Consider the following 24,999-nt stretch of genomic DNA (forward strand, 5'->3'; position numbering starts at 1 on the left):
TTGTGTATGTTATTTAACTATTTTATTAATTATACAGGGTATCCCACAGAAGACTGAACGTTGTAAAATTGAAATAACTTCTTCATTTATTGGAGGTTTTCTCTTTTTATATTTTAGAGTAGAGCATTCCTTGGAGATTAATTAATGGTCCCCTCCCCCCATTGTTACGTTTGATCGCAATTTGTTCCTATTTATTAGCAAAATTGCAACGATAGCTGCAAAAAGTATAGTGACCAATATTTCTGTTAGGTTGGTGCAGAAATAATTGACGAATTCTTTTGCTTTGTTTTATAAATATAATTTTTCTAATTAATCTTACTGTTTATATTGCGCCACTTTAAATTGTTTTCGTGCTTAATCTATATATGTATCTTCAAATCATTTTTCTGACGTTCAATATAGTTCGAGCCGAGTTATAGATTTTAAATTAACTTACCGTTTGAAATCGACCATTCTTTTGGCACCACAAATTAGGTACAAAATTATGGGTTACGTTGACCTCATCGGCAGTCATTTCACCATGGACCTAATTCGCCGACAACCACCGACAACGCTTTCATCGACACCAAGTTTTCAGTCGGTGAGATGTTGTAGTGAGATGCTTGTCCATGAAATGATTGTCATTGAGATCAGCGGTCAGGGTAACCCCAAAATTATATTGATAGAATAAATCCCAGAATTGTAATAAATTAGAAGCCATTTCACGATACAGGATACCGTTATAGACATTAAAGTCAGTATTATTAATTGTTACGCTTAAAAACTTTGAAGTTCGCTAATGAGCGAATGTATTGTTTTCCTTTGCGAAAATGTTCTCCGCGACATCAGAGTGTTGCTACGGCAGACGGATTACGGCTCCGCCAATGCCAGTGCCAACATTCGTTCTAGCGACGCTCTGATTGGTCCGCGTTTTTCGTTCGCGGAGAACATTTTCGCAAAGGAAAAAGTTACTTCAAATGACTTCAGAAATCATCCCTTTGAACTTTGAAGTACGACATTTTTGCGACACCCTATATTATGCATATGAAATACTTGACTTCTAAAAAAATGGTCTGCTTTCTGTTTCAGCGAATGAATAAGACCTTTACAACGACTGTGTATAAAAGTCTTTTATTTGTTAGCAAAATACAGAATTACATTTAATTAATCTTGTAATCTCTGACTATGAGTAGCTTCTTGTTAATCGTAATTAAATTCCCATTCATGTTACAATCTAATAGTTTTGATATTATTATAATATCGGATGTACTTACAAACATCTAATGCAGAACTTTCTTAAGATCCGCAAGTCGGTCATGGTTACGGCTACGATCGCGATCAGGATCACGATCACGGGTACGGTTACAGTCACGCTCCTGACTTCTATTCGACGGTCAACGAACTCTCTCTCAGTCAGTCTTTCTCTTCTCCTCTCCTGACTCTCCTCTCGGTAACAGTTTCTATAACGACGTTGAAGGACGCATCTAGGTTATCTCAGAAATTTTTGTCCTTGACAAGGTGAAAGAGTCCGCGAACGCCAACTATTTCTTGCCGTATCATTCCTATCTGCATGTGAACCAAAAATGTTGTAACATTATCAGAAAAATAAAATAATTCTGCGAACGCATGATCCAAAATTACCCAGGCCTTGGTTTACACTCAATTTATACAGATTTCGCCAAAAACAGCCGAAATAAAAATTGTTCGTGGACCTTGTGTTAAATGAAAGGATGCTTGTACCGTGCATGTACTGTTGTATCTTGTAGTTCAACGCATAATCGTAATCTCGAGAACGATTAAAATTATTGCAGTCTACACCCAATTATCGTATTAATTAATATGTAATGTCGTGAGCATAAAACGCGCGGATAAATGGTTGCGATTAATTGCGACCATAAGGAATAAGGAATGAGATTTAGAATTGTTCTGCGTCCGCGATCCGCGGGGAAAAAAAACCAAATTAGTCTAAGCTACTCGTTAGACACGCTCGAAGGTCCTCAGACTTCCTGAACGAAGCAGAAATAAGTTCTGATTACCCAATTAATTTGAATAAATGTTTTTGATTGACTATTTTTGTACGTTGCGTAACTTCGAAGAATATATTTAAAATCTTGTCTTTTTACAATATTCATTCTTGAGGACGTTCTGCAAATATATTTCTATATATAGATAGACATCTGAACAGTTTAGGACAGTTTGGAATGTGCAAATTCGCTTTGCAACACCCCTTTGTTCCAGACAATAAAAGAAATGCAATGCCAAGCGGAAATTTCGATTGTGCAGTTCGTATAGAATATTTTTCGTCGGAATTGATTTCTTTGAGGGCGTGTCTGCGCATCAAAGGCAACGCTTTCGTCGAGGATCAGAGCAACGGGTTGCAAAAGCCAGACACAAAGAGTCAAACAGAAATATTCATGTCATTTTTTCATATTTACCAAATAGTTTGGATGCAAATTTTGACTTGAATTGAGACAAGGTATACGAAGGTTATTGTGTTAGACTGGCGAATCTTCAAGTGGCACAGGATCGCTTCTAAAAACGTTAATTGCGATCGCAGAAAGTCTACTATATCATAGCGCAAATAGAACGAAATAACTGTATATCGTTTAACTGTAAATTGTCTGTGGCAGTAAGATTAAATTGCCAACTATGTATATAGAATCTGCCCGTTTGTAGACATAATCCGTTCAAGTATGTGGCTGGCTTGAGTGTTATTTAAATAATATATTGTGGAGAAACAGATACGAGTAACATTAGGAAGACAGGTAGATAAACAATAAATACGCTTCGAATTGATATACGCATGAGCAATAAAATTCGTTTAAAAAATTGTCTATAGAATACAAATCAAAAGAATTCTGCTGTTATTTTTGGATCAACCTTATGTATTATCTTATTTGGCTATTTATTATTTTGAACTACATAGTCGTGCGTTAATTTATATGCCTAGGAAAATGATTTTTCTATAGATTATTTCATTATTTTGAATATTTTGTGTTGGAATAATTTGCACGTGAAAATTTATTTAAAAATAATTTATTTGAATTTCGTCTAAAGTAAAATTACTTTCCCGTGTAATTTCAAAAATAAAAATGATAAATTAATTGAAATGATTGATCATTTCAAACTACATATATACTATTTTATTCTGTAACTTTATTTTATTTTATTCATATATCATTTTATTCTGTAACTTCAATGTTTTCTATCGGTATGAACAATGCAATTACTAATTTTCAAGAGAAATAACTTCGATTTTTCATGATACAAAAAGTACAATAAAACATTTTTTAACTGCATGTGTTCAATTATTGAACAACTCACAAACATGTTAACCTATTCAGCGTGTAAGTCCTAATTTGCGTCACGTGTAGCATCTGTCATAACTATGTGAGTGCAAAAAAATTAATAATTTCCTTAAAGTTGGATAGTTTACTCTATTACGATATTTGTCTCGTAGGTTAAGCAGAAAAATCGCGTTGCAACGGCGACTGAGAAAATAGCGATCACAAAGCAGGGTCGTCGATCTGCAGTTCACGGCCCTCCGGAAAGCCGACAGTTCAATGTGTACGTCTGTTCCCCACCGTTCGTTCGCTCCTTCTCTATCCTCTATCTATCGCTATCCTCTTATTAAACCTGCGCACGCGCGATATCCTTACAGAATCCCGCAGGACCGTACAGGATCCTCGAAGAAACTAAACCTTTGCCACCCTACAATCAGCCATTTTTTGGAGAAAGGGATCAATACTCTTCACTGTAGTCCTACATTATCTTATACAACGCATATCGAGCACATAAAATTGATAGTCATTACAGTAGAACCTCGATAACTCGAAAACCTCTATGAGACGAAAGTTCTCTCCATTCCCTTCGCTCAGCTGTAGAAACCTCTGCAACTCGAAATAGCACGAATCATTTATTGCTTTACCTCTACGACTTGAATTCAGAAAAACTCCGACCTCCACAAGTCGAAGTTGACCTCTAAAGTATCAGTCAATCGATTCAAGTTCTGTATAACTCGAAAATTTTTCCCTTCCCTTCGAGTTCGAGTAATCGAGGTTCCACTGTATACAGTTATAACGTATAACCATCAATGAGCCCCAGTTACCTTGCTTCGAAAAATAGCCTATAATAAATATACGCGTTATAATTTCAGATGACATTTACAAAATTAACCTCATTTTCTTTACACAAATTATAAAATTGTGGTTGTCACGCGTTCGTTGTTAAAAATATTAATTCTACCATACTGTATGTAAATTCGTTCTGCAAATATGAAATATATATCTATTAATTTATACTTACAAGGAACATTACAATGAAGGGACAGAGGAAGCGTCTAACGATTCATACAGTCGTTTTCGCAAATTGTCGTGCGATTAAATAGATCTATTTATGTATTTGCAATAAATATTATAATAAACATATAGAAGAGGAAGCATCTAGTTCGTACAGTATTTTCCCCATACCATCGCGTAATTCGGCCACCGCCCCACGCCGGCGCAGAGGGTGCGAGAGAAGATCTCTTCACGCCAGTTGGCTGACGACGCGACACAGCTGCCCCTGCAGTTACCGCAGCGATCGAAGTACGTAGAGCTGCGCGTTGCTGGCTGCGCAACGGAATGGTGGGGATAGTCGCGTGACGTCAGAGAGGTCACCTAATGTGACGCCGCAAAGGAAGATGACTTTTGCTGCGCTGTATTCTATGCACAGTCCTGAGTTCTGGCATCGCGCATGCGCCGCGTATCCTTCAGGCATACCCTTCTCTCATTTTTCGGTGGCGATCATCCCCACCTTTTCACCACAGCCCGGTCACGTGATGCGTTCCGTCTCTGTCGTGCACGTGTCATAATGTCACGTGACTAATCCGGTACTGACAGAGGAAGGGTAACAATATTCCCCTCAATTTCTCTGGTCCGGCGACACTGCCTACGGGATCCTTTCCACGACCGGCAGTGAACGACGCAAGTCAGTCGCAGACTACCTTTGTTGTGACGAACATAATTTGTTGCTCGTGACTCGCACTTCCTGCATGCACTGTCTGTTTTACGGCGTTCCTACTCGACGACATCTACAACTTCCGGTCTATTTCCCTGGTCGGTGAGTTATCTGCTTGGTAACAAACTTCGTGATTTGTTGATTGTTATGAATGAATAGCCTCGTTCGAATCTTCTTTTCAACATTTTCTCTGTATGTGTTTGTTAAATGTTCTCACTGTAGATAAGTAAATTAGATATGCTATAGATGAATCAAAATTCAAGTTGACCGCTAGAAGTTGGGATATTATGTTTTTAAAATGACGACTCCTTAATTGACCGATCCACCGGTGTTGACCGGCGTCCCAGGGTTCATGCATCTGTGACGTGTGACCGTGAAACAGTTGTACGAGTACGCATAGTGACTATTCGTTTTTGTCAATTCTCTTTTTATTAATCGATACCTTTAAAAGATTCGAATGTATCTTTTAATATCATAGAATGAATTTTCGAAATATATTGTGACGTTTCTGCTTTTCGTCAATTCTTCTTAATGTTCTCTTTTCTATAAGACACGAATCTATCATTAACTTTGAGTGCATATGTATGTATATGTTTTGGATTGACTAAATGAAGTTTCAATGACCCTCACGGTCTTCTCATGGTGTTATTGATTTTACATTACGCTTTTATGAATCGCCTTGAATAAATTTTTGTTTAGTTTGCCGCGGTTCGATAATTTAATTTTTTTTTTCGTTACAATGTCTAAAATTGTAATATAAATTATACATGTAGTATATTATGTTTTGTTTTTTTGTGTAGCATAATTGTAAACGAACTTTTTTTACTATCCATTTCGGGTTTGACTTGTAATTAGTAAATGACGTTTTTTAGTAAATATTGAACTAAATGTACTATATTGATTGCAACAAACTTTACATTTATTCAATATTAAAAAGAAATTATTTCGGTATGAAATTTCATTGTATTTGTGAGTTGAACAAGGAAATTTTGGTAAAGGACGAAAGGTCCTTTTATCGTCTTTTCCATTCGTCGAGTTGGCCCCACCCAGACGGAAGCCACGTAGAAATGAGTCATCGAATTCAGAGTTGAAAATAAAGTATCCCTCGGGAGAGAAGAGGTTTCCGTGTAAAAATAGAAATACATATATTCGATCATGTTAACGATCGTTGCTGCTTGCGTAGAAGCTTTCTGGCTAGGTCGGGTTTGCATCGCTATGGTAACACGATCTTGACCCTGAAAATGTCATGATGGTCTATTACTTCCCTGAATCAGGCGTGTCGTAAAATAAAGTAACAAATCTTTGGTACTATTCCTTTTAAATGATAGAGAACGTAACTTTATTGTGTGTAAAATTCGAATAAATTATTTTCAAATAATTTCTTATACGGGTAAATTAAATCGTTCGAATAAAGGTATAACTGTTATTATATATATATATGTATGTATGTATGTATGTTCGAGCGAATGTACTACTTATACTTGACCTGAAAAAATATTAAGCTTCGAGATTGTCCTTTCTTCGAACATTTACTCCGCATATGTACTTATTCAATATTAACCCTCGGAAGATGATCACTTTTGAAAAATATAAACAATGAAGCTTGCATTAAAATTGTTACAAATCTATTGTTTCAGTTCAAAAATAGAATTATTTTTCACATTTTAGTTTCAAACAAATTATAATGTTAATTGAAATGGAGCTAGGCTCCGCCATTTCAGCGTCATCACTGCCTTCATTTCGAGTAGCAAAAACCAAAAATTCATCATTTAATTTGTTGTTCTAAATTGATTTATAAAAAATATCGTAAACAATTATGTGAAAAAATAGTTAAGCTAGTATAATGATGATATAATTGAATATTACATTTTATAAAAGGATGTTGCTTTTTAAACAAATGTAAGAGTATTTTTAGAAAAAAAAAAATTACACCACATTCCGAAAATGTTGAAAGAATTATTTAAAAATTTTTGTGTGTAAAAAGATATTATTGATATTATTATGTGATGTTTTGTTGTTTCTGTATCAAAATAGGTTTTGCTTTAATACGTGAAGCAATTCAAATACATGATGCAGACAAACGGTTCTGAAAACATCGTTTCCGAAAATGCAAACGAGAAGACAGGATGGACGGTAATTTTCAATTATTTAACTCTATGTTTTTCGTGTAATTTCATAAATATGTCACAGATTTTAAGAGTTTTTTTGTTTCTATCTAGATCTCATTGTATTTATTACTACTGCTATTAAGTTAATTATCTCGAACATTAATTTGCTGACGCGCGGCATAGACACTTCTTTTCAATGCAATCGTAAATTCTACGAAAAAATTAAGCTGGATTGATAGTCTTTAATAATATGTATATTCAAGTGCTTGAAATCCAAGTGAATGACCTTGGAAGCCATTTAGTCCTCGAACAGAGGCGTGGACAGATCGATTGGGGTAGAATTCTACCCCACGCAGCACAAAACGTTCGAGGAAAAGATCGAACAAAAAATGTAGCCGCTATTTTCTTTTAATCAATCGAGCTATTATTATTTATATAAATTTTATACAAAAATATAATAAACATTATAAATACCATTATGCATTTTACATTAATAACAAATAATACAAATTTTATTTTTTGAATAACATTTGTTATTAGAATTAAATAAAATACAAAATTTCAATATTTTATATATATTCGTATTGATAAGAAATAAATTTGTTAAAACTCCATTTCTTGAAATATACTTGTTATTAAAATTAAATAACAAAAGTGCCCCCAAACCAAATTCGAGATATTCGTATTTTGGTGATAACAAAATTTCATAAAAATTGAATAGAATGATATTTATTTTCTTTAACTATGATGCACTTTATAGAAAATTGAAGTTTTAATGAAATTTAATTTTGTAAATATTTATGTAATAAATGCATATATAATATATTATATTTTTTTCAGGTTGGATTAATAAATGGAAAGTTTAAGTACCTTACAGCAGAGACCTTTGGTTTCAAGATCAATGCAAATGGGTCTAGTTTAAAAAAGAAGCAATTGTGGATGTTGGAGGGCAGTGAACAGCAAGTCTTCCTTAGGTCTCACTTGGATCGCTATTTAGCTGTAGATCAGTTTGGAAATGTTACTTGTGAGGCAGAGGAGCCATCCGACCCTGGCTGTGCTTTTCAAATTCAATTGGCTTCCGATGGTAGTTGCAAAATATCTGTTATCAAAAAAACATTAAAGCAGAATGCTGTAGATCTTTCAATGACAATAGCTTATTCATACAGTGAGTTATTTATATGTATATATGAGTGTTTGACTAATTTTTGTAAAGGAAGTGGAAGATGGGCCTTAAAGAACATTCAACGGGGATATTTCTTGGGTTCGAGTCAAGATGAACTCAAATGCATGGCTAAAGCTCCAGGCGAGGCAGAGTATTGGCTTGTGCACCTTGCAGCAAGACCTCAAGTAAGTTAGTAAAGAATATATAAGTTAATTACTAATTTATAGAGCTGTGCGAGAACCCAAAATGTTATGAACCCGAATAAAAATTTATGAAACGCTTTGTCCTTCAGGTTAACCTGAAATCTGCTGGAAGGAAACGTTTTGCCCATTTAAGTGCAACGCAAGACGAAATTCATGTGGATGCACCAGTTCCTTGGGGTGAGGATACGCTCTTCACATTGGAATTTCGGCCTGCGTCCATGGAAGACAACAGCCAAGATAATACAAAATCGGAAGGTGGACACTATGCACTTCATACATGCAATAATAAGTACTTAGCACGCGACGGTAAACTTTTGGATTGTTGTTCGCGTGATTGTCTGTACGCGGCTGAGTTCCATGCTGGACTACTTGCACTCAGGTTAGATATAATATCGTTTTGGCTATCTTACCATATTAAAGAATTTTAGTTAATGTAACTTATGATATTACACAGATGTTTATAAAATAATTAAGTGTATAATTATTTAAAGGGACTTATATGGAGCATATTTGGCACCTATTGGAAGTAAAGCCGTTCTAAAATCGAGATCCACGACGGTAACACGGGATGAATTGTTTTCGTTAGAAGAATCGCTGCCACAGGCTTCGTTTGTTGCAGCATTGAATCAACGTTATGTTTCTGTGAAACAAGGTATGTTTATAATCATTTATATATATATGTATATTTCTTTTTTCATCTCTGTTTACATATCATAAAACACTTACATTACAGGAGTTGATGTAACTGCCAACCAAGATGAAATATCCGGACACGAGACATTCCAATTGGAGTTTGACCGTGTCACCAAGAGGTGGTATGTGCGTACCATGCAGGACCGATATTGGAGTCTTGAGGCTGGAGGAGGAATCCAGGCATCAGAGCACAAACGGTCCTCAAATGCTCTGTTCGACTTGGTCTGGCAGTCCACCGATGGCACAGTGGCTCTACGTGCTAACAATGGAAAGTTTTTGGCAACAAAACGCTCTGGTCACCTGTATGCGAATGCAGACTCAGTGAATGGAGCCGACGTCGATACCACGAAATATTATTTCTACTTGATGAACAGACCTGTTTTGGTCCTGAGGTGTGAACAGGGATTCGTAGGACCCAAGAGTGCATCAAGTTCGAAACTTGAATGTAACAAAGCCACATACGAAACCATTAGAGTGGAGAGATGCGAACAGGGCATTGTTAGATTTAAAGGTAAATTTTTCTTGTGAGGATTAAATGGTTTAGATAGAGGTGTTAAATGTGGTTTTCTGTCACAGGTCAAAATGGCAAGTACTGGCATGCAGACAGCGAAGGAGTCAATGTGGACTCCGACGTATCTTCAGATGGCTTCTATTTGGAGCTGAGGGAACCATCTCGTCTATGCATAAAACATACTGCTGAGGGAAGATACCTGACAGCGGGTAAGAATGGAGCATTACGTTTGGGAGACACAGACTACGAATCTGCAACCAAATGGGAGTTTTAATAAAATGGAAATGTAAAAGCTGTGTTCCTTTTAAATTTGTTCGGAAATATTTTATTTAAACAATCTGGCTTAATATTTGAATATAATAAGTGAAAAGCCACTCGAAGAGAATAAACAAAGTAAAACGATCAACAAATAAAAATTTAATGAATAAAATTTTATGGTTCGGTTACATATGCATACAGAAAAAAAATTGCAAAATTTAAAAGGAACGTAGCTAAAACCACTGCCCTGTTTATAGCTTCGAATGTAATCTACTATCATACTTATAAGTACAGGAGGGGCTCCTATTGAGTACTTAATTAGATATGCAGTACTACCCGCTTTTTGGTGTCCACCTACAATTTTTGAAGCTTTACTCTAAAGAACCTCAGCGATACTTCAACTTGTCTGTTTTTACAATTTATTGTGACTCGATATTTGAATACCTGAATATTAAAAATTTGTAATACGTGAACACTTAAGCGGACAGTACTGTGCATCATCGAACTGACTTTTCTACGATTTTTTACTTTTACTTCTAGTAACTTTTCTACTTGAGAAATATCATATAAGACTGATCATTCGCATGATTGCAAAGAAATTAAGCCTATTATAACGTTCCTTAATTTAAAGAAAGGTAATCGATACGAATTCGCTGTTTCAATGTAAATTTAAACTTTTTCTCCCTTTCTTAATTTGAATCTCTACTCGATATACCTATTATTTATTTCTAAACCCCTTAACGCTCATATTTTTCTTAAATTTACCGTCCAAAAATGCACAAATTTGAAGAAACGAATAAGAGTTGACGGTAAACTCTGGGGGTTTATAAGTGTTTATCTATTTAATATACAATGAACAAACCGTGAAAGAAATGTATATATTTTAGTATAGGATACCACGGGACTGATCCATAACTATATCAGCGGCTAGAATATACAAACCGCTAAACGGCGAGCGTATTGGCTATGCCCGTGACCGTCACGGGCATGCACATTTTGGACGGTTCGGCGTTCCCATGAACGTCACAGGCTTGAGCGTTAAGGGGTTAACTCTTAACGTTCGATCGGTTGACAACTAACTCACCAAGGACAATAATTTATTTTACAAGTCTTCAATCTTATTCTGGGTTACTGAAATATTTGTAATTTTTTCTTTTTCCACTTATGATTTATCTTCAAAAGAAGTATAGTTGGCAGTGAGAATTTGTTGCAATGGCTTTTGAACCAACGGGTGATTGTTTCTCACGTCGTCCAATTTTTATGCTGTTTACAATTTGTAATTTAATCATTTAGTTAAGCAACTATCTAAGAAGAACGAGGTATATTATATATACACATACAGATACAGTGAAATAGAAAGTATTAATCTGGCCAATCGTTTAAGTATTAAAAAGAATTCAGTTTTCTAGTCTCGACATTAATATTAATACTACTTCCAATGCTTGAATTCCTATACAAAACTTTTCTACACTAGACAGCACATTTACACGGTATGTCGACAGGTAAAATAGTGTCTTAGTTAACAATCCCTAATCATTCCATAACACGAAGATACTTTATATTGCTCAAACATACGCTATTAATAACGCTTTACCGACTATCTACTCAATAAATTGACTGCCAGCAAGTATAAAAGGATTGCAAAATTCGAGCAATCCGTTTAATGATACAAAAATTAAGAAATCCAGATTCATCAGTCATTGTCATTTTTATCTATTTACATTTTATACGACTATTTAGCTATTGTACATTTGTTATCGTTTTTTATATCTAATAGACAGTTCAAACGATGTTGTTCTTTAATTAACACGCTCTCAACAGGGCTGTGATACAGCCGTGGCCCGGATACGTGGTAACGATCATACAATGGTACAAAAACATCATCGTTTGAACTGGCTATAAATATTGGTCAAACCTAAATGTTGGCACATGTAAATACCAGTAGGTAAAACGTTCATGAAAAACGCACAAATACATCATTAGTGTAAACTTGCTATCTAGTGTACATACCCTTATAAAGTCGATGCAATAATCGAATAAATATGTGTAATTTGAGACCATGCTTTTTCTACGTAACAGGATTCACATTCCGCGAGCTGTGCAATGATCGAAACATTTTTAGTTATATTTTATGAAGAAATTTTATACTGTAGCCCGCTTCGAAATAAATGGAAACATGAATTTCTATCGTTTTATATGGAATTTATAGATATATAACTTATCGATTATAGCATTAAAGGCTTATAAAAAAATAGGTCAAGTTTTACCCTTCGTTGTCGACATTCTATGGTTCCCTATCAACACCTATGTTTTGATTCGATGCAGGGAAAGATATTAATTTTTGATTTGCTTCATTTCTTTTATGCAATGCAATATTTTATCTGCTCTCTATTTTTTATGTGCAAGCGAGATCTGACATCAAAACTGGAATTTCAACGAAACTACTTGTAATTTACATTATTTACTATTTTAAGGAAAGCGGGGTAAACTAAGTGTATTATATAAGCAATAAATGCTACTGTCAAACATTTTTTTTCGTAATTATTAACATCTTAATCCTCTAATGTTAGTCTTACGTTACAAAAAATATGATTCCGACTTTTAAATAAAAATTTATTAACAGTTAACAAAATATCACTGTTTATACAGCATGTTTCATTATTAAAGCAAACTTCCTACCTGTTCTTTTTTCCATTTTATCATAGTGTTCACTGTACAATATTTTCAGGCATGGATAAAAAAGAGGCAACAATGGCAAATGTGACAATTTGATGTCCATATTATCATAAGCTAAGCCAACATTGTCTAATACTTCTGATAATATAGGAATCTTTGAGTATCGCTGACTGAAATGTGTCAACAATGTGAATTTTGCATTCATTTCTTTCCCAACGTTAATTGCTTGGGACACTGTTGAATGATATTTTAACAATGCTAGATGCTCGAGTTTGTCCTCCATTGTCGCTTCGTGAATCAATAAATCGCATTTCTGACCTAGATTTATGAGACTTTGACAAGGCATAGCATCACCGCTAAAATAAAAATGTGAATAAAATGGTTATTATGTTCAATATTTTTCATATCGTTTAGCTCACCTGTAAACGATCTTTTGCTCATTGTTTAGAGTAACCGATATGCCAAATGCCTCCTTACAATGTTTAACAAGTACAGTATCTATCTGTTTAATATTCAACCATTTGTTGAATATATGATCATAGGACATAGTCACTTTGTGATTGTTCAACATGAAGTGTCTGTTGTTCACCAAAGTGTATAAATGTGAAATCGGATCCATTTTATCGTAAAAGCTCATCCAGTCTGCAAGTTCTTGTGGTACCAATAAATACACTTTATCCATAGTGACTTTTTCTCTCGCTTTCAATAAACCGATAACACCCATATGATGATCAGCATGCTTATGCGATAAGAAAATAGCCTGAGAGAAAAATCACAATTAAAGTAATCGAAAAAACAGACATTAAAATAAAAATTGTAGATTTACCTTGGTGTCGCGCAAAATGTTTAGAGCTCCAGAGTTCCCATACAATCGAATAATTTGACAAAGCGAACCTTCCGCACAATCTAGCAGTATATTATGATTTTGATCTACTCGCAACAGAATGCCACTAGTATTTCTTACTTTATTTGGTGTGCTAGAACCAGTGCCCAACATTACAATTCGCGGGAATTCTGGAGCTTTAGCTAATTCAAGTTCTTCTGTTTTCTTATTAATTTGTGCCTTCAGTTCAGTCAATGTATCTGTAAATTCTTCTAAGTCAAAAATTCCATCAACATAAGTCTGCGGTGATTGAAAGAGTTGAGTTGTTTTAATTGGCATAAGCTTTGGATGAATCCTTAATATTTGTAATGTTTTCGCTCGATGAACATTTTCACTTATCGTCTAAAATAAAAGAAAATAAAATAAAACAGTTAAACTTTATTTGACTGTGTTACGTATAAACGTTTTACCTTTTCTTCTTCTTCTTTCAAGCTGTCTTCGCTTAGCAAAGGAAATATTTCAGGATGCAGTAAATTCATTACATGTTGTTGCTTAAAAACAGCTTCGCTGCCCAGGCAAGTGTTTTTATCATTTAATACTATATGCTGTATATTCGATGGGAACTTTTGTATCCAACTCTGATACTTTGGGTGGTTAAAAATATTTTCTGGCGTAAAGTGAAACAAGTACACTTTCTCATCCTTTCCTTCTTCTGTTGATGCTGTCTGTTGATACTTTGAGAATTTAGTATGATTTACGAAAGATTCTAAATATTCCTCATCAGGACACTCTACAACTGCAAATAGAAATTAATAAGGGCAGTGAACAACCATTTGCAAATAAAATTTCAAATTATTGAAACATTTTCAACTATACCAATTAGAGTAACTTTAGGTCCTTCCTGCATACAAACATCTTCGCTACGAACAACTGTTCCATCTTCTTTAGTGATGTCCAATCCTTGCTTCAAGTTGCTTAAAAGTGGACCGATTTTCACACCTAACTCCTCACACTTTTGAATCGATAGTTTTCCACGTTTTGGATGAATCTCGCAAATGTAACTATATACATTTGTCTCAGTTTTTAATCTTTTTTCTGTATTCGTTACATCCCTTTTTGTTTTTTTGCTGTCAATGACTCTTTTTCCATTAACGTTTGAGTCATACAGATCCTCACTTGTATCAGAAGATTGATTTCTACTATTTTTGTTACTCTTAGATATAGGAACGTACCAGATAGTTAGTACACTATCTTTATATGGTTCAGATTCATTGATAGAAGCAAAAGAAAATTTTAACTTTGAGAAAGTTGTGAACATTAGAGATTTATTCAAAAATTCAGCTATTTCTTCTGAACCGTGTAACATTACTTTGGGTAAACCAATCTCTTGCAATGTCAAAAGAAGACCCAGTATTCCTCCGATGTTTCTCCAGGAGTTATTTGTTATAAACAGATGTTCTACTTTAGCTAATTTAAAATGGTGTTCTTGGGATACTCTCTGCGATCCTTCTCCACAATTGAAGATATAATTAACATGATCAGTGCTAAGAAATAGACTACTCGGTGCTCCATTAGCCCCACTTCCAAGAACCTATTATCAAAACAGTTTATTATAGTAAAGATTGTATTTATCTCAAAAAATTATGAAAGCTCAGATGCAAATATTGATTTGTAGACAATGTTTTTAATCACCTGTACTGACGTAGTACTATTAGCAAAATTCAGTTTCTTTAACAGTTTCTTTTGTTGCATTATTATTCTATTGTAAGTCTTCTCTGTATTTTCTCGAATTATAGCATAATGTCTGACGAATCCATAAAAAGACTGTGTACAGAAATTACTGCACCGTTGAGTAAGTTGTAGCATTACCAAAACGATTACTGTTCAATACTGCAACAGAAAAAGGGTTCTCTTCTTCAAAAAGAAAAAAGTAAAATAATTGTCTTCTGTTTAACAACAGTTTAGCTGAAGATATTTACCTAATACTTACTTTTTAAATTGTGCTATGAATAATTATTAATTCAAACATATTGTTGGATTTTAGATGAATGAAAAAGTATAATGTAAAATTTTATTTATTTTTGCTTTATACTTTAAATTAAAAAGTTACTTTTCATTTATAACGTCACATTTTGAAGAATTTATGACATAAACAAAAAGAAATCAAAAACGTTCTACAGTATTTAACACTAAACCTACTGAGCCTTAAAAGTAACTGGTACTTATATATGTTACCTTATAAAAATGACAAGATTGATTTTATTTAGACTTTGTGCGGCTCTTATTGTAATACGTGTACTACTAAAGATATCTGTACAATTATTTCTTATGAAATCAGTTTTATTATTTTTCTAATTGTAAAATAAAAAATCTGAAACCGGTCATTTTGAACGGTATTGGTAGGTTTAGTGAAAATGACATATTTATTAGTATGTATTGTCAATAGAAATTGAAATCGAGCCGAGTTTTGGTTTTAGCTTTTCTTATTGTATCATAGTGGCTAAGTTGTATAATTCTTGCATTTCAGTTTGTTGCATGTCACTTCTTATATCTTTATAATACATTGGTAATGTTTTACATCCTAAATAATTTTCATGCTCGGAAGCTTGTACTGATTGACCATTGACTAACTTTCAAAATAGGCCGCGAACCAATCGATATATATAATTTTATACGAAGTAGATAAAGAATATTTGTTATATTCTTCAAATATCACCTTATAGAAGCATCTGTATGAAAAATTGTTCTATTTGATACGAATGTATCTTATTTTTTTAGGTTAATTTTGTATAACAATACTGCATGAAAACACTTTTAAAACACCAATAAAATTTAACGAAATGCACTTCATTCTTTATGCGAACACTTCTGTGAATCACTGTGTTGTAAATTGTAATGCAATTTAATCGTTTCATCATATAACCTTACTTCTGAACCACGTATCGAAAGAATACACAAAAATTTTATTCGTTGAATATAAAGTTTATTTAATTACCCATTAATCAGCGATGTGTCAGAGGTCGATTAAAATGAGAAGGTACATATTATTTTACATTTGTTACAATGTACACTACATATGTATTTATGTTCATTCGATTCATATCGTAATGTACGAACACATGGTATAAAAACTTCCCCTTCCTAAGATATATACCAATATGAGTAAGGTTGAATAAGAATGTTATTGCAAACTGAACATTATTACATATGATATTTATTATAGAAACAATATTGTAGAAACGTTTTTATTCTTTAATAGTAAAATACAAATTTCTTTTTTAACGGAGTATTTCTTAATAAATGTTGTTTGTTTTGCAGGGGTTGGAACTTTCTTGGACTCTGGATCTATTCTGATTAATACTAAAATTATGTTGAAAATATATAAATTTTGGTTTTACATCATTTCCATTACCAAACACTATAATTCTAAATAGTTTATGTCATGTTTGTGTACAGCAGCGGAGTCCGAATGGTCCGAAGTACTTACCAGTGCTTACGTTTACTCACACGTTTACTCTAACCTCATCTCTATACAATAAGCGGGCTTTTATTTTATTTAGAGTTCAGAGTGGTTCAGAACCATTCAGAACTTCAGAGTTCATTAGTTGACAGACGAGGGGAGGGAGTAAGAGAGATCCCCACTTTCATTGGGCGAATCTCTCCCCACCAACTCGTCAATTAGAAAGAGAGCACCTTACGACCACAACAGGCTCTCTTTTTCACTCTTTATACCCCGGCCGCCATGGCAGGCTTCAACGCTTCGTACAGGCCGCGCTGCGCGGCCCGCGCAGTCTATCTTGGTCTATCTCTATTCTCTATAAGTCTATGAGTATTACTCTGTCGATCATCTGATTTTGTAACCATTTGTAACTTCAACTTCAACTGACCATGTATTTTAGAGATAACGTTAATTATGAATTATACGTTATTACAAAATTTTGTCCCCTTCTGTAGATATACAGTGGTATTACTAGTCATTAGAAATTGAGAAATATCTGCACAGAAGAGATTACTGTAGTAGAAAGGTTAAACTTTGAATGCACAGATTTTCTGACTAATATGTATATTTAAATATATGACTATCAGTGACTATGTAGTAAAGAACAAGTAAAGAATGACAACTCATGATCGGAATGATAATTATTACTCATTTCTTAGTAACTTAATAAAAGCACTTTGTATTGTGAAATACTACTGTTTAATTTGTATAAAGCAATAAAATTTTTTATAAAACATAAAATGTAATATTTTTTATTGAATACTAAATCACAAAAAAGTGAAAAATAAGTATATAATGTTACTACAAAGAAAAGTGTACTTTTTATTCGTAGTACTCACTGTCTTATCTGCAAGCATTATAATTTATCAGGTATACATTATGCATACAAAATGTATCACAGTTTTGCTTTGTAATAATATACGTGTTTTAAATCTTATGTTTCAATATTTATAATTATAATTACATTCAATTACATTATCGTGCAAATATTAAATATTATTCAGCTTTTCGGTACATAAAACATTTAGACATTTTTTTTCTTTTCGATAATCGAAATTAATTTTTATTTTAGATTTACTTATATACTTATTATGAAACAAAGATTTAAAAATTGGGATATTCGATACTATCTCTGTTGTTTGTAAAATTTATAATAATCTACTAAAAAGTAAACAAATTCAAATATTTAATGTGACACTTTTGAATAATTTATAGGTGCAATTAGTTCAATTTAGTGACCCATCACACGATTCAGGTATATATAAATATCAATAAACCTTCAATATTTGATTATAAATATTAGTACAAAATAAATCCTTATCAATATTATCGATGTTTTGTCCAGCAGGTGTGCCTGTAATTTTATGGTGGACTCCTTTTGGAAACGATGGGAAAGTTCGTAAATGCAAAAAACATTCTTGTTATTTTACAAGCAATCGAACTTTTCGGTATCATCCAAAAATAAGTGTAATGTTATCAACTTTTTTTACTAATTTTTGTATAAAAATTAATCTGTTGCTATGAATACAATTATAAATTAGTAATATTCTACATTAAATTAGTTTTAATGAATTTACTCTTGTTTCAATTTTCAGAGCTTCCTTTTCTATGGTAGCAGTTTTCAAATTGATGATTTACCAGAATGGAATCCCCATAAAGCTCCATGGGGTTTGATTCACGAAGAATCTCCAAGAAACAACCCCATTTTGGTGCAACAGGAAACTCTGAATCTTTTCAGGTATTCCTCAACATTCAGCAGATTTAGCGATGTGCCTCTTACTTTGATCGATTTACCTGGAGTTACAGAATTATTGGGTAAACACAAATTTCAATCTTAAAATTGTCATTAATGTTGTTTTTTTTATTACTATTACATGCAGTGGTTAGAAAGTATTTCTATAATTTACTTGTACATACAAACTAACGAATCAAGTAAATCACAATAATTTATGATTCTTTTTAGATAGAAAGTATTTTGTATCAACTGAACGGAAGACAAAGATAATTAACACAGAGAACCTTGCACCCCTACTTTACATACAATCTGACTGTGATACTGCAAGTAATAGGGATACTTATGTAGCAGAGTTGATGAAGTACATACGTGTGGATTCATATGGCACATGTTTGAATAATGCTCAGTTCGATAAAAGGTGATTTATATCTACAGATTTAGAAAGATTGATTTTATTCATTTAAGTTAATCTAGCGAATAATGTGATTATAATATAGGCTGAAAGAAAATTACCTCGAAATATTAAACAGCGAGGATTTTCTCTCATTTATTGCCAATTACAAATTTACTATAGCTTTTGAGAATGCAGTCTGTCAAGATTATATCACGGAAAAACTATGGAGGCCTCTTACAGTCGGATCTGTACCTATATATTATGGATCACCATCATTTAAAGTATTAAAATCACAATTTTTATTCTAATCAAATATTGAATCGATTTAATGAGAAAAATATTTTTCTTCAAGAAACTCTACACAAATGGTTAAACATTTTTCAGGACTGGCTCCCGAACAATATGTCTGCAATTTCAGTACTCGATTTTAAAGATCCAAAGAGTTTAGCCAGTTTTTTAAACAATCTTTCCAACAATAAAACTGAATATGAGAAATATTTGACACACAAATTAATCGACAATTATGACATAGAGAATCAAAAACTAAAGAATACTTTGCATAGAAATAATGAGTGGTCTCGAAAAGAATTTGGAAACTACGTAGACGAGTTTGAATGTCTCGTTTGCGATAGTATACAAAGATCAAATCAAAAAACAAAGGTGATCGATTTAAAACACTATGATTGTCCATTACCAAAAGATCCCATAACAAATAAAATTGATCATCATAATTGGTGGACACAGCAGTGGATTATAGAAAAATGTGGGGCTAAAATCTTAATGCACTACTTAAAAAATAATTTTACGATCAACATAGAAAAGTTTAATAAAGAGAAAATGAAATTGTATGCAAAGAAACAGTGTTGAAAAACGTTGCAGCAGGAGGAGTAGAATAAAATGATGTACATATAAATATTTCATATTGTACATTTGTACAAAATCTACAAAATTGTCGAGAATGAAAATACTTTTTATACAATACAATCATTGCCTAATAAAATATTAATTATAATCGAATGTTTTTTACTTCAAAATCTCACTTACCAAAGTTTTCGAACAACGTTCAATTCGCAACCTTGTTTTGTAGAATGGGGGTGGGTACCTCCATTAATTCGCAAAGTTGATTTCTTATTGGTCGAAGTTCATTCACTGGTCTCTCCCAATCCGTAACGTTCAATTCAGTCAAAATTTTAAACAAGTTCTGTTCACTGAGATCCATTTCCTCTCCATACAAAGTTAAAGCTTCATAAGTTTTTATTGCTGCCACTTTGCGGATACATTTATATTTATGACAGAGGAAAATGCTCAGTTGACAGAATGCTCTCTTGCCAACTGGTCCACGTACCTATAATCATTACTCTTGTTACAATCAAATTAATAGCATTTTCTTATTATATTTCAATCATAGAAAATAAAGTACCTGTAAGAGTTGGCAAAATACATTTATGCTACTAATCAACAACTTAGTGTTATTAGAATTTTTTATCTCCTGTTTGAGGAGCACCAAAATTTTTTCAGAGATGCCATTCTCAGCATCATCAAGGATAATTTGGATGCAACCGGAGCTAAGCAGTCGATCCAAAAAAGCCAAGATCGATGTGATCATTCTTTCATTCTTGTGACTGTCTTCGAAAATAATTAATATCTTGTGACATATATTCATGAGACCAGATTCGTCTATTTCTTGCAAGTAAGAAAATAACGAAACGCTAGAATGTTTCACCTAGAATAAGCATTCGAGTATAAGTGTTATAAAATAACTTGTTATCATCTGTGTATTTATACTCACCAAAGACTCGCTCAGACCTCCAACACTGAAAACAATTCCTTGCAGAAGGTTCATTACGTAAGGAGGATATGACAGCATTTTAATGAACCTTGGAAAAGTTGCAGACTCCATCCGCCATTCTATGGTTTCCTTGCATTCATTGTATGGGAATATGTTTTTTAGTTCTGTGTGATACGGAATGTTTGGTAGAGGAGGGTCGTTATGAATGAGTGCACTAAAAACACTTCCTGCCTGTGCTCGAATCCCATCGATTCTTTCTACAGCCTGCTGTGCCACTCCTCCAATTACTTTTGCCATCAACTCTTCGTTTAATACAGATACCAAATTTGCTTGAAACACTAAATTCGTTAACATCTAAAATTGTACACACATTATTGATTCAAATCACATAATAGAGGCAATTGATTTATAAAGAAATTGTTTTTACATGTAAACCCATCATTGCTGCCTCGCGTACCCATGCTCCTATGTCCCCACGACTGTCTATCGTATACTCCTTCAGTGCCAGTAAATAACAATTGTATAAATCGTGCACAAATATTTCCCATTTATCTGCAAAGTCAAAAGAAATTATGGTGGGCGGACGAGGATTAAACTAGTGACATACATATATACTCTAACAAACCTGCTTCTTTCACTCCTAGAGTTTGACACATCATTATCAACGCATGGATGGCTTCTTTTCTACTTTCTGCCCACTTCAATGTTGGTTCTGATATTTCTGTACACTTAATTAGAGCTTGTATCACGTTCTTTACTCTCTCACAAATTATAAACAGAGGAAAATATCCTAAAGAAGAATACATTAAGATTATATACAATAAAATACTGCACAAATGTTAAAATTAATATGCAAAAAGTTACCTATAGCTTGTGCAAAACCTATCCGAACAAGCTGATTACTTGACTGTAAGTTCTGAAGATAACGGTTGATAACTATGTCACGTTCATCTCTTTGTACATTGGCATAGTATTTAAAAAAGAATTCTGTATGTGCTTCAGCAGCTTTTGTTCTTACTACAGACACCTCGTGACCTAAGCATTCCTCCAAAAGATTCTGCCAATCGTCTGTAACCAAATTTATCTTAAAAAGTAGTCATTCATACAAGTATAAAACCATGTACGCGCAATATGTACTTACAAATTACTTCCATGGATATTGGAAAGTGTACAATCGAGCACTTTTTTATGAGCACCGCACAAGCTTGTTTCATTAATTCGCCTCCCAGACCTTTGAACTGTCCCCTCTTGCGTAATGTGTCCACTATGTCCTTTATATTGTTTGTAGCAGTTGGTCCAATGATGTTTTCAATTTTCTCATTATAACAGTTGTGCAATGCTTCTAGAATCTCTGCAATTGCTAACACAGCACCATGTCTTATGTTCAAATCGATTGATTTCAACATTTCTATTAAGTTTGGTAGAACGGTGTCTTTGAAGTAGCTTGGATCTGCAGATGTTAGGTTAAAGAGCGCTTTAGCTGAAAGCTCTCTGATCGCTGTATCCCAATGTGTGACTTTCCTTGCTACCAAATGGTCGATAAGCGGTTTCGTGTATTCTTTGTATTGGGCTATTTGTATGCTAATCTTCAAATACGCATGGTTTCTGACACCAACCTCAAAATAATCAGCGATAGTTAATATCTCTATTCCATAGGGAAAGTTTCCTTGTCGGCCAACATTTTCTTGGAACGCTGCAGACGCGGCTCTTCTACAATTAATTTCTCTGTCGAAACAAGTGACAACGACCAACGTAGCTGCAATTTCTTTCACGTACGCTTGAAAAATATCTGGGTCGTATGCTCTAGGGAATGACCAGCAAATGTAACATGCAGCATCCCTGATCAAGTATCCAATCGATCCATATGCTCTTGGCTCGTCGAACACCAAAGCTTGCAAAACAACTGGTATCACATCACTCAAACGGTGAGGTAAAACGAGCCCGCGTCTTCCCAACTCTGCAAGTGCCAAACATCCTCCGTGCCAAGCAGAATCCGATTCTCGACCGTTAAACAAATTCAACACAAATCCCACAACATCGTCTGCTAAGTCCATTGGCAACCTTGCAGTGATTCTACCAATTCCTTTCGCAGCAGACCACCGTATTGTGATTGCTTTATCTCGGAGGGCTTGTATCAAGTGTTCGATAATATCTTCTATTGCCGGTGGAATATCCTGTTCATCATGATTCACTGAAACTTCCATGGCCTCTTCTGAATTCTCTACAGAATTTGGAGACTTAGCGCTAAGCTGCAGACATATAGAACGACTGGTTCTCTGATATCTCCATGATGCAAGTCTCGTTCCTAGTAACACTAATCCAATCCTTTGTACAATTTTTATTCCAAACTTTCTAATGAGATCTGCAGGATTATCATTTAAATGAAATTGCAAAACTTCGTCTAAAATTGTTTGAGCATGTGGCTTAACATCTTCCCTAGCACCATGTTTCAATATGGATGCTATAACTGCTAATGGGCCATGCCTGAAAGGATCATTCTTGACACACTCTAAACACCATACAATCATTTCTTTTAAATACAACTTCTTGACATCTGATCTTGTCAAGAAGTTTGCAATGAGAAAGACTGCAGCTACAGCACACGCATCTTTTGATAAACAAAACAATTTGCATATTTTCAAGATTCTAACAGTTATTAACTGTTCCGAAGCAACATCAGAAGTTTCCAAACGAGAAAGTGGGAATGGTATCTTTGATATTATAGAAAGCCAGACTAGGAGCACATATCGAGTCTCCCATGTCTCTACGTTGTTTGGATCTTGTTTCTCTAGCATTCGTAGAACTGGGAGAAGGTCCGCTACCTACACAGAACAATTTTATTGTCTTAAATATTGGAACACATGGAGAAAATAAATGCTAAATTCTTATGTACCTCGTGTGGAAGATAGGTAACGATTTTTTTGTATGTTTTGACAGACATGACGATGAAAATGTATTTGAATGCATTGTGTTGCATACTTTCTGTCGAGTGTTTGTCTCTGACAATGTCAATCAACGGCTGTAGAATGTCATCTAGATAAGGATCTAATAATTGCCTCTGATCCTGATATTGTGACAGAATGAAATTGAATCGATCTCGATTTTTTTCGACGAGACTCGGTGACAAATCATCTTTTTTCAACTCCGAAATCAGAGAAGTCACTTCGTCAATCTCTTTAAATGCACTGAACCCACAACCAATTATTTCTGGATCCGGAAAATCGTTTAGAACCATTTTGTTCTCGTTGCTCCTCCTCGACGCTCACGAAAATTATTGTCATGTATAATCAAGTTTCCCTAAACAAGCATGCAAAGGTGACAATCTCGTAGGTACGTTTCACGTTTTCACGAAACGCAGTACCGGACTTACCGGACCCGGATCCGAGCGCATGCGCGATACATACTACGTTTTTTGATTACAAATTCATTATATGTATATATATATATATGTATATTTATTTTCAATGTATGTAATAGGTATAGGTAAATATAATAAAAGTTATACATACTTCAGTTAATTTATAAATTGACTTCGGTTGTGGTATTTTCATAAATACCTTATATCAAAATTTGTTTATGTGCATGTTTTTTTAGATCTGAATGATAATATATTAATAAAAACAGTCGATTTTATTTACGATATAGTAAGTTGTGTTTAAATTAGTTTATCTAACGAATTTAATCACAATTAACGTACAAAGTGAAAACGTTAAATTAAACATTGAATATTTAACAGAATAGTTATACGAAATTATAATGTTTAGTTGTAAAATTTCATGGATAGCATATAGAATTATTTAATTATATATATAGTTCCATTAAACTGCATTTTATTCTTACATAATTTCTGTTTTCTATTTGTTGCACAACTAGAATTATTATTACTATTCAGTAAAATTATGTTTTTCTTAGAATAGTATACACATGTCTAAAAACTCCCTTCAATTTGACAATTCTTTTAAAGTCATCATTTGAATTACTTTGTAATATATAAGTGAATATTATACTTTTGACAAGTGGCAAATGATCATTTTTAAATAATATGCAAAACTAAGATGGAATTATTTTTTACATTTCTATCGCATATGCCAATTCTGCAGTATGCTTTCATGATTCTATTGATTAATTTATTCTAGAATAAATTTAATGTTAATACAGACATTATAATAAT

General features: G+C 33.6%; 4 protein-coding genes across 7 annotated transcripts; 2 read left to right on the forward strand and 2 right to left on the reverse strand.

Annotated features, from left to right (window-relative positions):
• The first annotated feature begins 4,894 nt into the window (after positions 1 to 4,894).
• Singed (fascin domain-containing protein singed) lies at positions 4,895 to 12,440 on the forward strand. 2 transcript variants are annotated; one of them, XM_076442608.1, is made up of 8 exons: positions 4,895 to 5,079; positions 7,012 to 7,110; positions 7,926 to 8,169; positions 8,299 to 8,432; positions 8,540 to 8,829; positions 8,942 to 9,102; positions 9,184 to 9,654; positions 9,720 to 12,440. In XM_076442608.1, exons 2-8 carry the CDS (start codon positions 7,045 to 7,047, stop codon positions 9,926 to 9,928), a joined length of 1,575 nt encoding a protein of 524 aa, XP_076298723.1. In that variant the 5' UTR covers positions 4,895 to 5,079; positions 7,012 to 7,044; the 3' UTR covers positions 9,929 to 12,440. The 2 variants fall into 2 exon arrangements, with proteins under 2 accessions (XP_076298723.1, XP_076298724.1); XM_076442609.1 differs by having other exon boundaries at positions 4,895 to 5,075.
• Rnasez (ribonuclease Z) lies at positions 11,891 to 17,039 on the reverse strand. Of its 2 annotated transcripts, none has more exons than XM_076442600.1 (7): positions 16,899 to 17,039; positions 15,104 to 15,301; positions 14,288 to 15,002; positions 13,882 to 14,207; positions 13,415 to 13,813; positions 13,008 to 13,348; positions 11,891 to 12,944 (listed from the first exon to the last, which is right to left on the reverse strand). In XM_076442600.1, exons 2-7 carry the CDS (start codon positions 15,275 to 15,277, stop codon positions 12,554 to 12,556), a joined length of 2,346 nt encoding a protein of 781 aa, XP_076298715.1. In that variant the 5' UTR covers positions 15,278 to 15,301; positions 16,899 to 17,039; the 3' UTR covers positions 11,891 to 12,553. The 2 variants fall into 2 exon arrangements, with proteins under 2 accessions (XP_076298715.1, XP_076298714.1); XM_076442599.1 differs by lacking the exon at positions 16,899 to 17,039 and adding an exon at positions 16,407 to 16,552.
• A 196-nt stretch (positions 17,040 to 17,235) lies between these two features.
• Fuctb (alpha-(1,3)-fucosyltransferase 10) lies at positions 17,236 to 20,067 on the forward strand. Of its 2 annotated transcripts, none has more exons than XM_076442611.1 (7): positions 17,236 to 17,780; positions 18,126 to 18,165; positions 18,256 to 18,377; positions 18,506 to 18,725; positions 18,874 to 19,063; positions 19,143 to 19,320; positions 19,424 to 20,067. In XM_076442611.1, exons 1-7 carry the CDS (start codon positions 17,706 to 17,708, stop codon positions 19,904 to 19,906), a joined length of 1,308 nt encoding a protein of 435 aa, XP_076298726.1. In that variant the 5' UTR covers positions 17,236 to 17,705; the 3' UTR covers positions 19,907 to 20,067. The 2 variants fall into 2 exon arrangements, with proteins under 2 accessions (XP_076298726.1, XP_076298728.1); XM_076442613.1 differs by having other exon boundaries at positions 17,237 to 17,780; positions 18,259 to 18,377; positions 19,424 to 20,065.
• Tbcd (tubulin folding cofactor D) lies at positions 17,713 to 24,229 on the reverse strand. The gene is made up of 11 exons (XM_076442592.1): positions 23,722 to 24,229; positions 21,970 to 23,650; positions 21,693 to 21,896; positions 21,454 to 21,618; positions 21,256 to 21,380; positions 20,829 to 21,182; positions 20,460 to 20,762; positions 20,084 to 20,384; positions 19,159 to 19,291; positions 19,015 to 19,074; positions 17,713 to 18,704 (listed from the first exon to the last, which is right to left on the reverse strand). The coding sequence occupies exons 1-8, from the start codon at positions 24,061 to 24,063 to the stop codon at positions 20,103 to 20,105; spliced, it is 3,456 nt and encodes a 1,151-aa protein (XP_076298707.1). The 5' UTR covers positions 24,064 to 24,229; the 3' UTR covers positions 17,713 to 18,704; positions 19,015 to 19,074; positions 19,159 to 19,291; positions 20,084 to 20,102.
• Positions 24,230 to 24,999: the final 770 nt, after the last annotated feature.

This window comes from Lasioglossum baleicum, chromosome 18 (genome assembly GCF_051020765.1).
Source record: "Lasioglossum baleicum chromosome 18, iyLasBale1, whole genome shotgun sequence".
NCBI lineage: Eukaryota > Metazoa > Arthropoda > Insecta > Hymenoptera > Halictidae > Lasioglossum > Lasioglossum baleicum.